General features: G+C 42.2%; 1 protein-coding gene across 12 annotated transcripts in view; it reads right to left on the bottom strand.

Annotated features, from left to right (window-relative positions):
- The window catches only part of PITPNM2 (phosphatidylinositol transfer protein membrane associated 2), a 205,865-nt gene that overhangs the window by 7,626 nt on the left and 183,143 nt on the right, over positions 1 to 15,096 (bottom strand). For all 12 annotated transcript variants that reach the window (XM_083716884.1, XM_083716878.1, XM_083716882.1 and 9 more), the window contains 6 exons: positions 11,004 to 11,152; positions 8,264 to 8,380; positions 6,696 to 6,812; positions 4,311 to 4,459; positions 4,004 to 4,153; positions 1,626 to 1,809 (listed from right to left, as the gene is read on the bottom strand). In XM_083716884.1, the coding sequence (XP_083573010.1) occupies positions 1,626 to 1,809; positions 4,004 to 4,153; positions 4,311 to 4,459; positions 6,696 to 6,812; positions 8,264 to 8,380; positions 11,004 to 11,152 (866 nt within the window). The remainder of the gene's footprint in view (positions 1 to 1,625; positions 1,810 to 4,003; positions 4,154 to 4,310; positions 4,460 to 6,695; positions 6,813 to 8,263; positions 8,381 to 11,003; positions 11,153 to 15,096) is intronic.

Raw genomic sequence — 15,096 nt, 5'->3', positions numbered from 1 at the left:
CTGCAAGCCCACCGGCACAATTTCCCCCAGTAACTTAAGCTGGGCCAGGAGGAAGGCAGCGGTGCCAGGAGCAACTGCTGCTTCAGGGCCTTCCATCTGGGAAGGGCACAGCGAGGGGTCTTGGTCACAGCCTGCCCAGAAGTGGTGCCACTTTGGGCAAGGATTGGGGGCATCATTCCAGGGCTTTACCTAGCAAGATGAGCAGTCTGGCCAAGTATACATGTTGTAAACCACTCTGATTTTTTTTATGAAGCAGCATATGAAAATAGATAGATAAATAAGATAAAAGTAACGTGCTTATAATAAAAGCTGCATGAAAATGTGTATATTATAAAATCTCATGCAAAAAAGTTCTTATAAAACTGCTTTGTGTACGTTAGACAAAACTGCATTAAAATGTATACAGTGGTACCTCTGCACACGCACACCTCTGGTTGCGTATCCTTCAGGATGTGAACACAGCAAACCCGGAAGTATTTTTCCGGGTTTTGCCCTGTGTGCATGTGCATGTGCAGAAGCGCTCTACCGTGCCGCATGCATGTGCAGAAGCAGCACCTCCGGTTGCAAATTGCTCGGGATCCGACCGGAGCTCCGGAACAAATCCCGTGCGCAACCAGAGGTACCACATTATACTGAAAGAGAAATCTGCACTAAAATGATGAATTTTCATCAGGCTTCTTTTTTAAAATTTGCAAACTGATGTGGCATTGTTGAGAACTGAAGAATGGAAAAATGAGAAACAGAGAGAAACTTGAACCTGACATATTTTCCTGTTTCTATTACCAAAGAGCCTCTGACCTGGAGTCTAACATTGCCTAACTGGGCAATGGCACCACAGCCTGCAGCCGCCACCTCTGCTTCTTCCTTTGCCTGCCCAAAGGGAAGTTTCTTTGTCCACTGGCAGGGGAAGAGGGAGGGGGAGGAGAGTGCTCAGCGCTTTTGGAGGGATTTCGCACATGCTCACTTGGAACATACACCATCCACATCACCTTTTTGGGAAAATGAATGGATGCTCTTGCATCCCTAGTTAAAATGTCTCAGGTGAACGTAATGAAGAGGTTGGATGGCCATCAGTCATGGATGCTTCTGTTGAGATTCCTGCATTGTCGGGGGTGACCTTGTAATCCCTTCCAACTCTACAATTCTATGAACTATGGTTAAAAATTGAAGCTCAGTGAACTGAGTTTGTCAAAACTGTGTTTGTTAGATGTTCAAGAGGTTCTGATCAGCTGATTAGTTCTGAGGGAATTCTCCTCTGCATTAGTAAATATTCCTGTTATGGGCTAGAGCTTAGCTACTAAGAAAGACAGAACACCTCTCTATTTCTCCTCATATGATATTCCGGGGTTTTTCTATTCCCCAAAGTATTATCAGTTTCTTTTCTTTCTGGACTCTGTTTGCTGTATTTAAGTGACTTCGCTAACAACTGGCCATTGCCTGGAACATCACCAAAAATCTTCCAGTATCTGTTGGATACTTAGTTTGGTTCAGGATGACACCTCCCCACCCTACCCACAGATATTTCCATGCACTGTTTGGATAGACACAGCCTCTGGGCCTTTGAGAAGTTCTCCCTAAACCTGCTGAGAAAGAGAGAGAGAATGAACCCTGCTCTGCTTGCTTACTTCTGTGAGTAGGGACTTCAGGAAGTTGGCTTTGTGCCGCAGTGGGTCGTGAACCAGACCATCGCAGAACGAGACGATCCCATGGGGAAAGTTGTGCTGTGCTAACCAGGCAACCACCCGTTGCTTCTGCATGTCAGGCCGGCCCGTGACATAGATAATGAGGTAGCCAAGGTCTTGCCAGTGCCTAAGAAGGGGAAGGGAGAAAACAATTAATAAGAACAGGAGGGAGGGAGGATGTATGCAGCACATTACAGACTGGGGATCTGGCAAGGGGGAGTGGGAAGGGCTTTAACCATTTGCCCGCTGCTGTAGTCCTGAACCATCTTGGCACATTCACGAGCCTATTTGTATTAGAAATGCTTCTGACGAGATGATTTCAGAGGAAAACTCTCCAATTGTTGCCAATAGGTGCTTTGTTTGTACTTTCCCCCAACTTATAACCAACAGAAGCTGCCTTATGTTGAGTTAGGCCAGGAAACTCCCAGACCTAAATCGAGATTTCAGAGAATGAACCTGGGAGCTTCTGCCTGCAAAGCAGGTGCTCCACCTGTCACTGACCCAAGGCCCTTCCCCCACCGAGCAGCGGCCACTCCCTAAGTCCTGGGAAATAAGTCCCTTAGCACAAGAGAGAACATGCCCTTTCTTTTCTTTTCTTTTCCTTTCTTTTTTACTAACAACTGAGATGGAAGTGGAATCTTAGCTGTCCACAAATATAGAGAGGATTTTTGCCAGGAGCCGGCCTGCTGAAGCGGCTATATGTGAAGCTAAGTGATCAATAGAAATTTCTGCAATATTTATTCCCTTGCACAGCACTTTGTAACAAATAAAGGAGAAATAAATGCTTGCTCTTCTATCTCCACAAATACCTTTTGTAAACATATTATCCTAGTCTTTCATTCTTAAATTTGATATATTTGCTAAATTCATTCAGGACATTTGTAACCTACTTTCCAATCACATCTTTTCCCATTTTGTGTTCTCAGATCTTTTTGTATGTGCAACTAAAAGGACCAGGAAATGAATTTTGGAACCCCAAGAAACTTGGGTGGGGAAAGCATTACCTCTAAGAGTCTCAGGCCACAGAAAAGGGGCCTTGGAGCAGGGATGTGCTATGAAGAAGCTACGCCCCTGGAACAAAGGATGCTATTTTAACCCCCCTACTCTTTTATTATTAACAGAGGGGGGAAGCAAAAACAAACAAACAAAAAACAAGAAAACAACAACAAAGAATAAAAAATGTAAGCCATAAAGAATCACAGCTTTGAAGGAGAGAAGAACAAAGGTTCAGTGCAGATCCAAAGGTATACAAAAGTATTAACTCACACTAAGTTTCCCTTTACAAATACTAAAGTTTTTAAAAATTCTCCACCTGTGATTTCCTTCATTATTGAGAATAAAGGTTCTATATACTCTTAAATAAGACATTTGCATATACTGATGGCAGTGAATGACCCTGTACAAGAAATAAAATCATGTGGGTTTGTGTGAGTCATTATGAGATACGGTATATTTTCAAGAAGAATTCTATTTTGCATCAGAAAGGCAATGTTTTTTTAAAAAGCAGATGAACATTTGAACCTCCTAGGACATGCTGCCATAAGATGACTATTCTCAAATAAAGGAACTTCAAAAGAAGACTGCAATGTGAAACTGATGAATTAGAATTTATCAAGAGGTTCAATTTTAACATTTGTGGCTTGAACTGGGATCAGATTTTTATCACTCTATATGTTGGTGTGGTTTCCCCCCCATAGTTTATTGGTTCTTTTAGAGGCTTTGTAACAATACAAGTAACAAAACATGAACAATAAAGGTAAAAAAGCAGCATGTCAATTCACAATATCATTAAGAAGATCAAACATATGCAATCAAAGCCAAGAGTAAAAATGTGTAAAGAAATAAGAAAAAAGACAAATTAGGAGAAGGAGAAGGGGCTGGGAAGTGAAAGGGGAGGGGAAGCCCACATAGTGGACAGATCATGCAAACAGTTCTAGACAGGAGCCCTAGATTTCAGAGTATTTATTTGTGCCACAAAACAAAAGTAGCTCTTTAATATGTGGCAAAGGAGGAGTGAACCATCCAATATACAATAATTAGCCCACTAATGCCAGAACATTTATGTTACTGCTAACACAGTTTTGTGAATTGTCACTGTCTGGATTCCCACCCCCCTATTTTATGTACATATCAACCCCGCAGGACAAATACTTCACGACTCTAATAGACTCTGGCTCACAAAAGCATATGCTATAATTAAGGTTTCTCCCTGAAACCCTGAGGGTCAGCAGCTTCCCTTTTAAAAATGAAAGGGGATATTTTCATAATTTTGCACTCCAAAGCACAACTGCAGACACAAAGCATTTCCAAATCCTTCATACCGTACTACATCAACTGCTCCAGCTCTGACTTTGGGGTCACTGCCCATGATTGAAACACTGGCTGCAAAGGAACCGTCAATGCTGAAGACCACAAACTCAGTCCCCCTGGGCAGAACAGTGATGTAGCTGTCGGCATACGTGTGGTCGCCTCTAAAGGAAAAGGGGAAAGGGAGGTACTGAGTTAGTTAAGAGACTGATCAGGGAGCAAACATGTTTGGGCCAGTCCCTTGCCCTCAAACATTGTAGCTCCAAGTTCAAGTTACTTATAAAGGGATGCAGAAGCCAAACATCCTGCAGCAAAACTTACCTGACCACCATCTTGACAGGATACACACCAATGCCCAGCCGCCTGTTTGCGGGGATAACGTAGGAAATCCTACCGCTGCTGTTGGTGACCTCTGTGTCAAAGTAAGCCCATTCTCCTGATGGGGGTTGTGTCATGATATGAATATCCACCTACGGCACAAAGGAAATTGGGAGGAAGAAGTATGTGGAATCATGAACATGCGTAGCAAGTAACAATCTAGCAAATTATCTTGTTCTGATTTCAAGGTTTCAGGACATTCATTCTTTTGTCTACTATCTTCTTGTCTACTATCTATGGTCTTCAGCATGTCTGCACACAGTATTAAAAGTATCTTAGGTAGCAGGGCCAGGAATAACTTCCAGTGCCTGAGATCTTACGAGAGTCACTGCCAATCATAACAGACTATAATAAAAATAATAATTTGTTAAATTTATTAATTTATTATTAATTAATTATATTTATATACCATCCTTCATCCTAAAATGTCAGGGCGGTACACAGGGGAAAAAATGTATACCGCCCTATACCTTTAGATCTCAGGGCAGTTATAATGAGGGGGGTGGATCAATTGTATACTGTGGTTTAAGCTATGTCTCTTCCATTTTTGAAATGAAGACTATGAACTCCTTGGGGACATTTGACATTTATCTAACGCTTAGGTTACTCTGCAGAGCACCCTGAACACTGAGGGTGTTACTCTCTCCTCTAGCACTCTTATGACCCCTTCCAATATTAGCCTCAAGACTAATTTCAAACACCCTGAAGCAAGGCTGAGTGTGCGCCTTTGGTGAAAAATCAGGACGCCAATTATAATAAATAAATATATACATGCCACCATTCCTGCCAAGTACAATGCAGAAAAGGTGCTCGATTTATCCTACAATGAAGACAGGGCTTTTCAAACTGTGGTCTGTGGACCATTAGTGGTTCTCAGGTGGTTGGTGAAGAATACATACAATTTTAATTTATGGAATTTGAACTGTAATGCAAGAAAATACAATATAAGCAATAAAAGAAACAATACAAATGTGATTAAAAATCAAACAGCATCTAGCACAGCACACTGCAGTTGCTATAAGAGACAGAAAAACAATGAGGTGGTCTGCTAAGAACCTCAACAATTTTAAAGTTGTCGGGGGGGGGATTGTTTGGAACCACTAAACATTTGACATTCCTAAACAATTTCTCCTAATAAAAAGAGAATTTGAATAGTGGATCCTGGCCTGAGTAAACATGGGAACTACAGAGAAGAAAAAGGATGACAGCAACAATTCCTAATAACATGGGATTGTAAGAAGGTGAAGGGCTTCTGGGAAATGATATACAATGAGATGAAAAAGATGTTGAAATATACGTTTGTTAAGAAAACAGAGGCTTTTCTTTCAGGTATACTAGGAAATGAAATAAATAGAAAGGATTGTAAACTTTTTCAATATGCAGTAACAGCAGCGAGAATACTACTGGCCCAAAAATGGAAACAGGAACAATTGCCGACGCTCGAAGAATGGAGAATGAAATTGATGGATTATGCAGAACTGGATAAACTAACAGGAAAGATCAGATATATACGAGATCAAAAGTTCATCGAATACTGGGGAAAATTTACAGATTATCTGAAATGTGTATGTGATGAGCCAATAACGCTAGTGGGATTTCAAGAAGCTCTGTGAATGTTAGAGGACTATTGTATTGATGAAAACTAAGAGGTGAAGGTTTATAAAATGCAATATAAAATTAGGAAATGCGTTTTTAAAAATTTGAATAATGGATGATTGTCAGAGAGGTTGAAGGAAGTCAAAAAGGGAAAATATGTGACAAATTCAGATTGGATATTATAAATGTATGTTGGAAAATATAATTAAAAAATATTTAAAAAACCACAATTCCTAATAACAATATTTGCTATGCCCACATCAGAGGCAAAAGCACCTTCTCTGTAGCATTTGCAAAAATGCCCTTACATGAAGTCACAAATCAAGTTTCTGAGCGGACAGAAGCAGACCCAGTTAATTGATAGAGAGAGTATTACATAGCACCACTATATAGTAACTTGGTGCCTTGTGGATGTCTTAGATTACAATTCTCACCACTCCAAGCCAGCATGACCTCATTTGACAATGGACCTCTTGGATTCAGGTCATCGTGTGTGTGTGTGTGTGTGTGTGTGTGTGTGTGTGTGTGTGTGATGATCAGGCTTCAGGTTCTGATTATGCTGAATAGCACCAAACACATTTCAGTTTCAGTTGATCCAGACATTAAATCTAACTGCAAGTTGGGCATTTAAGATTTATACTCTGACCAAAAAGTTATTGTAGAAACATAAATGGAACATTTATTTTCTTCTTTGTTTTAAAGGGATCCGATTAGATCTGTAACAAACAATACCTTTTCTCCTGTGAGTGTGACCATGTCCAAGGGGCCATACATAAACCTTCCAGTTAACATCTGGGGGCCGTCCTCATTGGCAATAGCATCATTTATTCGGTGATTGGCTGTGACGTTCTATGAAGAAAAGAAAAACCAGCTTGTTTTTTCCTGCTCTGGAGGTGAGGAGCCAAAGCAATGGATTCAAGTTACAAGAAAAGAGATTCTGACTAAACATCAGGAAGGACTTTCTGATGGCAAGAGCTGTTTGACAGCGGAAAGAACTCCCTTGGGAGATGCTGGACTCTCCTGCATTGGAGGCTTTTAAGCAGAGGGTGGGATGCCATCTGTCATGAACACTTTATTGAGATTCCTGACTTGCAGGGGTCTGGACTAGATTACCCTCAGGGTCCCTGCCAGCTCTACAATACTATGATTCAAAGCCTGTCCTTTCTGCAAGTTAGCTCCATCACCTACCAGCCTGAGGGTGCTGTGTCTTTACCACAGCATCACAATTATTTATTTATTTACTTATGTAGACCCACCAATGTGCATGGTGCAGAGAACAAATAGTTAAGGAAGGGCATAAACATTTAAAATAACAACAATGACAAATATTTATTTGTAAAATGTTTATGTATTTACATATTTCATTTTTAAAAAATCAAAGTGGTTTACAACAAGTGCACATTAAACCATACAATAAATTAAACCATACAATAAAAAACACATAAAATGTTAAAATTGGATGCCAATCAGCCAATCAGAAAGACAGGCTGCAAATCACTCACCCATCAACAGGAGAAGAGAAGAAGAAACACAGAGGGGAAGAGCAGGATGGCGCCAATGTCCCTATTTCAAATCCTGCCTATGCATGAGTGGCTTGGGAGTGCATGAATGGCAACTGAAATTGTTAAGTGGCAGCCAAGGAGACCTCATTTCCACATATCTTATAGGACTTCTTATGCCTTTTACAGAGTTGGACCATTGGTCCATCTACCTCAGTACTGTTTATATGGACTAGGAGGTGATCTTGAGGGTTTCAGACAGGAGTCTTCCTCACCTACACCTGGAGATGCAGAATTGAATCAGGAATCTTTTGGATGCAAAGTATGTGCTCTATCACTGAGGTACAAGCATATGGTTGATGGTTAAACTAGTCAGCAAGACGTATGTGGGGGTGTCAGACAAGGACTGGGGAGATCCAGGTTCAAGCGCCAGCTCAAGTCAAGAACCTCACTGGGTGTCCTTGCATCAGTTCCTAACTCTCAGCCTAACAGGGTTGTTGAGGCTGAGGATTAAAAAGTGGAGGAAGAGGAACCATTTACAAATAAAACAAATAAAATTGTGTCATGCTCAGTAACAAGTTTCACAAGCGACTGTCTTTTTTTCATGGTGACACAATCAATGCCAGATGCAATTTGCTAGAAAGGCATGGAGCAATGACTTAGAGGGGGAAGGTGTTCCTCAATGAAGCCAGTGAATTAACTCGTGTTAATGAAACCCTTGGACTGGCCAAATGGAGTGCATATTGCTTTCAATATAGAATAAAATTAAATTTTTCGAAAACAACGGAAGACTGTCCTTACCCTTAGCTTCACGTGGGTCCTCTTGCGAAGCCACTTCTCCCTGGGCTTAGAAGGAGTAAAGACAGAGACCTCCTTCCCGTCCAGCTCCAGGATGCTGGCGTTCTCGTGCCTCATCACCTGAGGAAAGCATAGCCTGATCAGGGATTTCCACAAAGTGCAAGAATCTACTACACTCTGTTTGCCAAGTGGAAGATGCCTAGCTCTGGTGGCAGCAGAAGTCACTGGAGCAGCTGAAATCACTGGACAATTCTGTTATCACCAGATGGGCGCTCCAATATCCAGTTCTTGCCCTATGCCTAGCCAACCCTGCAATCTTGTTGCAGCCTGTTTGCACCCATATCTGTTTCTGAATGTCCTTTGTTCCATTATTGGGGGCCAGGTGCTTTGCACATGTTGCACAACTGAGTGGCACTAGCTGGGGTTCTGCACTTATTTAAAAGGAAAGGTTTGGTTTTTTGTACTCCTACGTTTTCCCTCTGCCATTTTTATTTTTAAAGAACTGGTAGTTATTCTAGATTAATTAAAACAGAGCCATGGGGTGAGTGTGAACAGATGGTATTGAAAACAATTAAGAGATGGGCAGAATTGAAGTGGTCAGGAGAACGCGAAAGTGCTAAATGAATTATTAATGGCAACAAGCAACACTCTGAAGTGTCTTTGATGTCACTGTGCTGATATAATTAACATTACACTTTAGCACATCTGGTGACATTTGGTCAGTTGAAAGACCAATTATTTTTTAGACTCATCCAATGTCCAATCCTGATTATTTTCAGCTGTCACAACTGTCACTCTGTCCTACACCAGAAACACCAACACAATCACAGTTTTTGCCTGACGCAGGCACTACCTATCAGCTCCACAGACATGGCCACTCTTGGAAGCTGCTGCTGCTGCTGCTGCTGCTGCCCTCATCTGCTGGAGAAAGTCTGTTTGGCTCTTCCTGTTGTATTTAGCAGGGGGTGGCACCCAGTGGTGGCTGATGCCCTCCACTATGGTCATTCGCAGCAGCTTCCAAAACTGCCTTCTTTCCGTTCGTAATGCTTCTTGCAAATTGAATGCTGGATCAGGTCTCTGAATCTTAATGTCTCTCCACTTGTTTTAGGGAGTAGATATACTTAAAAAATTCTTTTAAAACAAAGTATGTATACTTTTATGCCTATCCTTCTGTTAAAAATGTATATAAGTTTATGAACATTAAAAAAAAACAGTTTGACAACTGCTTTAGGGATAGAGGAAAGCATGCTGGTGACATCACAAGTGCTAGTCTATAGGAACCCATCATACTCAGCTTTTCCCTGATTTGCTGAAAAACTTGCAAAACTCACCCATCCCTTTCTTGCAGCTCACTCCAGGATGAGAAGTATGTATGTGTGTTTCTAGTACAGTGAAGTTGTGTGCAGCCATGTCTGCCACATTCTGCAAATGTTTTATTCCTATAGCAGGAAAAGCTTTCTCCTACTGGGGGAATGGATGCAATCCTTTGTCATCATTTAGTCTGCTGTCCTCGTGCTAAAGCTGTGTACTCATTCTGATGGCATCCCAACCCTTTTCTCCCTGCTCTGGGGAAATCTTTTCTTCAGAAATGCATTATTATCACACATTGCTTCCAGATCCACTGACCTCTTGACTCAGCTTCTGCAGCACCGGACACTTCCTGGGATGACATAAGATTCCAGCAGATTCAGCAACCTAACTAAGGCAACTCTGGCTCCAGGATTCTGGCAGAAAAGTGTTTCAGAGACCAATCTATCCTCTTGCCCCTTTTCCTGATTCTATCATATTGAGGATGGCAAGCGCCTAGAAAACTCCATCAATCCTATACAAGGCTTTTCTGAAACAAGGCCTGCTGAATTCAGGGGGACTTACTCCTAGCCGAATGCATATAGGATTGCAGCTTAAAAGTAATGAACTTCATGAACTGGCCTAAACTATGCAAAACATTCATGCATTTAAACTGCATGCTTTATTTTAGTTAGCCAATCTTAGAGGTTTTGCTTTTACAGAATTTTTGTTCCAATTATTTTTTGTTATGATACTGAAAAGTTAAAACTAACAGAAAGTTTGTGAGGGGAGGGATATGCAGGCAAGAAGGCTAGAAGATGTCACATCACGCACATGCTCACAAATACTTAAGTCAAAGCCCCCATAGCCCCCTCCCCCCGCTACCATCATGAGCACTAGAAATATGAACACTTTGCCAAGGGTATCATAAGCTACATTTATTAAGAGGGAGAGTCATTCATTATATCTGGAGCTTTGCATCAGATATTTTCAGCTTGTAAAAATGCAAAGCAAAATTGATGATAAATTAGCTGTGTCCAGTTTCCTTGAATAACTGTGATTTCCCTCTGCAATTTAATACTAACAGAGGACTGAGGGTGTGTTCACATTAGAACTCAGTGAAATAGTTTCACCGCTCTATCCCACTGGCTACTCACATCAGCAGGGTTTCATTAGTGTCAAATTAATTTCTGTTTGTGAACACAACAGAGGATGTTGACAGGGAGGGGATGCCTTTACCCTACGGCTTGGCTAGAGATGGACTAGGAACTTAAGGGCTCCAAACTGGTGCAAAGCAGGCTTGAGAAACAATACATAAAAGAGCAGTGTTTTGGATAATGTTGTGTGAACATGGATTAAAGACTGGGGCCTGGAAGCACAGTGAGTACACAAGTAAATGGCAGTATGAGCACAGTCCCTGTGTATGCTGGAGATTTGCAAACCAAATAGGACCGACCTGCCTGAGAAGGAAGGAAACCACATCTGTTGACTCCCAGTAGCTGGCATGGAAGAGGTGCGGTAAGGCCACCGTAGGGAAGGCGGTGAGGGCATCGGGGCAATAGAGAGCATAGTCTATTCTTTTCGTTCCCCACCATTTGGCAGCAACTGGGAACAAAACAAAAGGAGACAAAACCCCAACATTTGAATTATTCCTTTCATGGAAAAGAAAAGTAAAAAATAATTCAAGTCTACATTTCAGGCCCATTGCTTTCCCAACTAAAATGCCAGGAAACTCTCTTTCTGGGTGTAACAACTTTGGCCCCATCTCCACTATACAACTAAAGCAGTGTCACACTGCTTGACACAGTCATCGCTTCCCCTAAAGAACCCTGGGAAGTGTAATTTGGTTTAATAATTCATTCCTCTTCCCAGGGAACCCTGGGAATTGTAGCTCTGTGAAGGGAGTCGTCTTCTTCTTTGGTGATCACTCGTAGCCGAGAAGATTGTCTTCCATGAACACGGTCTTAACAGTGAGTCCGTGACTGTGGAGGACAATTCTGGATCCATACATCCTTCCACAGCGGGGACACAGGTTTCCAAGCAGGAGTTGATCACAGGAAGGGTTTGCCAAACGTGCCTTCCTCTTTCTCCTTTTTGCTCTGAGTTCAAGCTTCTTCAAAGTCCATGACACCTTTGGTAAAGGCTGGTAAAGGCTGTTCTCCAATTGGAGCATTTGCAGGCCAGTGTTTCCCAGTTTTCAGTGCTTATGTTACATTATTTTAGTTTTGCCTTGAGAGCGTCTTTAAAACTATTTTGTTATCCACTGGTATTTCCATTCTTGAGTTGGGAATAGAGTGGTTGCTTTGGAAAACGGTAATCAGGCATCCAAACAACATGACCAGTGCAACGAAATTGATGCTAAAGAATCAACTGGTGATCTTTGCTTTTTGCAGTACACTGGCATTAGTTCACCTGTATTCCTGAGGACAGTTGGTTGATGGAATTTTTCAAAGAGCTGGAAATGGCGTTTATAAGTGGTCCATGTTTCACAAGTGTACAGTAATGTTGGTAGTGCAATAGCTTTGTAAATGAGTATTTTGGTTTCCCTGCGCACTCAAACACTCTGCACTTCAATTGGGAGAAAGCTGCACTTGCAGAGCTCAGGCGATGCTGGATCTCGGCATCAATGCTGGCCCTTGTGGAAAGGTAACGGCCCAGGTAGGAAAAGTGATTTTTTTAAAACATATTTTTTATTAACAGGCCAATCCAATCACATTATTTCTAAATCATATTACTTCCAAATTATACAGCCAGATTTTTAAATTTTGTTGGGGGTACCCTTACATCAAGCTCCGAACGAGAATCAAAACATCACTTCTGTTACTGCTTTTATCAAACGATTCTATCCAGCTCTGTCCAGATAGTCTCTTTATTACTTCTTCATCTTCTTGTTGTTATCATGTATTCCTTTCTTTGCAATCTCTGATAATCTTCGCAAGCAGGTTAAGAACAAACAACATCTGCGTGGATTTTGCACACTCCAAAGGTCATATCTCATAAGGACAGCCGCCATTACTCCCCTTCTTCAAAAATTTATCCTCAGTCCGTCCTATTAATTTTCCCAAGCTTGCCACATATATCACAAAGGGGCTCTGCCAGGTTATCACATTCAATCCATCATTTACATTCCAATGACCCTGGTCCTCCTCCCCTCGTCTTTCTTCGACAAGCCTGTCTTAGCAAGACACCATTAACAACTGCGTCCTAGAATTTTCCTTCCGCACTCCATATTTACCAGTCCTCTCTTCAATCAATAATTCACTCCACACAGCTCTTAAATTCTTGCTTGCGATTAGTAAAAGGCGACGATTTGTCTCTCTTGGGGTGGAGGTTTATAAATACTCACACGAGGCAAAGAAAATAAAAGTTTTTTCCTCCCCCCCCCCTCTTTTTCGCTCCGCACATACCAGTCTCGTAATGGTGGTTTATCGCTTTATTTGTCTCCTCCCGTCGCTCCAAACACAGAGATGCATTAATCAGCAGCCTTATCTCTCGAACTTTGCTTGATGTAAGTGCTTCAGCTTCATCCCAATTATATATTTCCAATTATAATTCCGAGCTGAAGCTAACCAGCGCGCGCTGATTGGAATCGGCGTCAGGAAGAGCTGACTTCATCGAGGGCTCGTGCCAAGTGACCGGCACCCCTGACTCTCGGATCCGGGGGTGCATTGTGGACACTGCTGGCAAGGCAGCCCCCCCTCTCCTTGGGGGGGTAGGAAGACTGCATACTTCCCATAGCAACCTCTTAATTACCTCGTATGGGTCAGAGAGATGTTATTGTCGGCCATCTTCCAATGCGCCACCTGGTGGCCCCCGGTAGGAAAAGTGATTGACACTTTCCAGTGTTACACCATTAAGTTGGATTTGTGGCGCTGCAGAGGGCATTGTTTTGTGCATGTTGGTGGAGCACTTTGGTTTTTTAGATACTGAGTGATAGACCAAGCTTTTCATAAGCTTCTGTGAAGATATTTAGGATGGTTTGGATATCATCCTCTGAGTGTGCGCACACTACGTTGATCCCACTGTGAATGGTTCATTTTGAGAGCCATTGTTATCTGTGATTGTTGCCGTCATGTTATCGTGGAGGAGCCGAAGGATGTTCAAAAATTTATCTGGGCAGCCGATTTTCAGAAGGACAGTCCACAGGGCAGTACAGTGTCGAAGGCCTTATTCAGGACAATAAACGCCATATACTGGGGTTGATTTTGCTCTCTGCATTTTTCCTGAAGCTCTCCTGACAACTCTCGGCAACCTCTTCCAAAAAACCCTGAAGCAGGGGTGGGGGACTGCAGTGTCCCTTTGAGTATACCTCAAAAGGATTCTTCACTGGTATTCTTCACTATGCATTTGCTTCAAAAAAAAAACCCTGCCTCTCTCACAAGAAACCCTGGAAACTCAAACTGCTGTGAAGGGCAGGGTGGTGCTGGTGTCAGGCTCAATCAATCCTCCTGTCAGCCACATTCTGAGGGAAGTGCTGATCTTTATGTAATCAAACTGGCACCACTCACATTCCAGAGGAAGGTATCAACATTATCAGGGGAACCCTGATGTTTGCAGAAGAGGAAACTCTTGTGCGAGCCCCTACTTCCAACATCCCAGTGAGGATGAACATAGCCAGTGCTGCCTATGGGGTGGAGAACTGTAAAGAAAGGAGAAAGTCAGGTGGGGGGGGGGGGAGAACAACGTATCCTAGAAGAGGAGGCTGCTGGCTGGCCCTCTGAACAGGAGCACTCCATGCTGCAGCACTTGGTTGCAGATCTCACTTGTAGCACAGCATTCTCAGTCTTGTCAGCACAAGTGTGATTCCTAGGATTTTTTGTGGGAAGCCACGGCAGTTAAACAAGTATGAAACTACTATGGATTTGTAGTATGGCCATATCGCATAGTAAGAGAGAAGGAATTAATTGTTGATTCTTAGAAGTTTCAGAACATTTTATGCTTCCCCCAAATTGGTGCCCTTCAGATGTTTTGGCCTACAACTTCCCATCAGCCTCAGCCAGCACAGAAAGCCTGTCATGGCCTCTGGAACAGAGGTAGCTGGGTTCAAACCACATATTAAACTGGGCACCAAAGTTCTTTAGGAACAAAAGCTGAAATTGTACTTCAGTCTGTCACTTACCTGTCTTATCATTATAGCTATGTGTCAGGAGACCACCACTGAGGCACCTTAGCACCTGCAAACTTACCATTTCTGGGTGTCTAATTTTTAAAACACACATTCCCTTACAAATTTCTAAATCAACAACAGCATCTCAAAAGCTGCTGAGTGTCAAAAGAAAAGGCAGGAAGTCTATTGTTGAGAAACGATGCCCCTCGTCTCACCAATTCCCACAGCAGATCCTCTCTAGACTCCTTGCTATAGAATTTCAGTGCAAAGGCAAAAGGAGGAAATCAAACATTGTCCTGTTAGGAGAACTGCCATTTAGTTGCATGGAGGTCATAAATTGCCATTCTGACAGCATAGCTTCAATTGTCCTGCTGGATTTCTCAAATTTATTTATTTGCCTTACCACAGATGTCCATCATAGAACAGATTGTGTTGTACCAGA

Source organism: Podarcis gaigeae (genome assembly GCF_964106915.1).
Source record: "Podarcis gaigeae genome assembly, chromosome: 16".
Lineage (NCBI taxonomy): Eukaryota > Metazoa > Chordata > Lepidosauria > Squamata > Lacertidae > Podarcis > Podarcis gaigeae.
The sequence above is the reverse complement of the archived record's forward strand: the minus strand, read 5'-3'. Positions and strand labels throughout refer to the sequence as shown.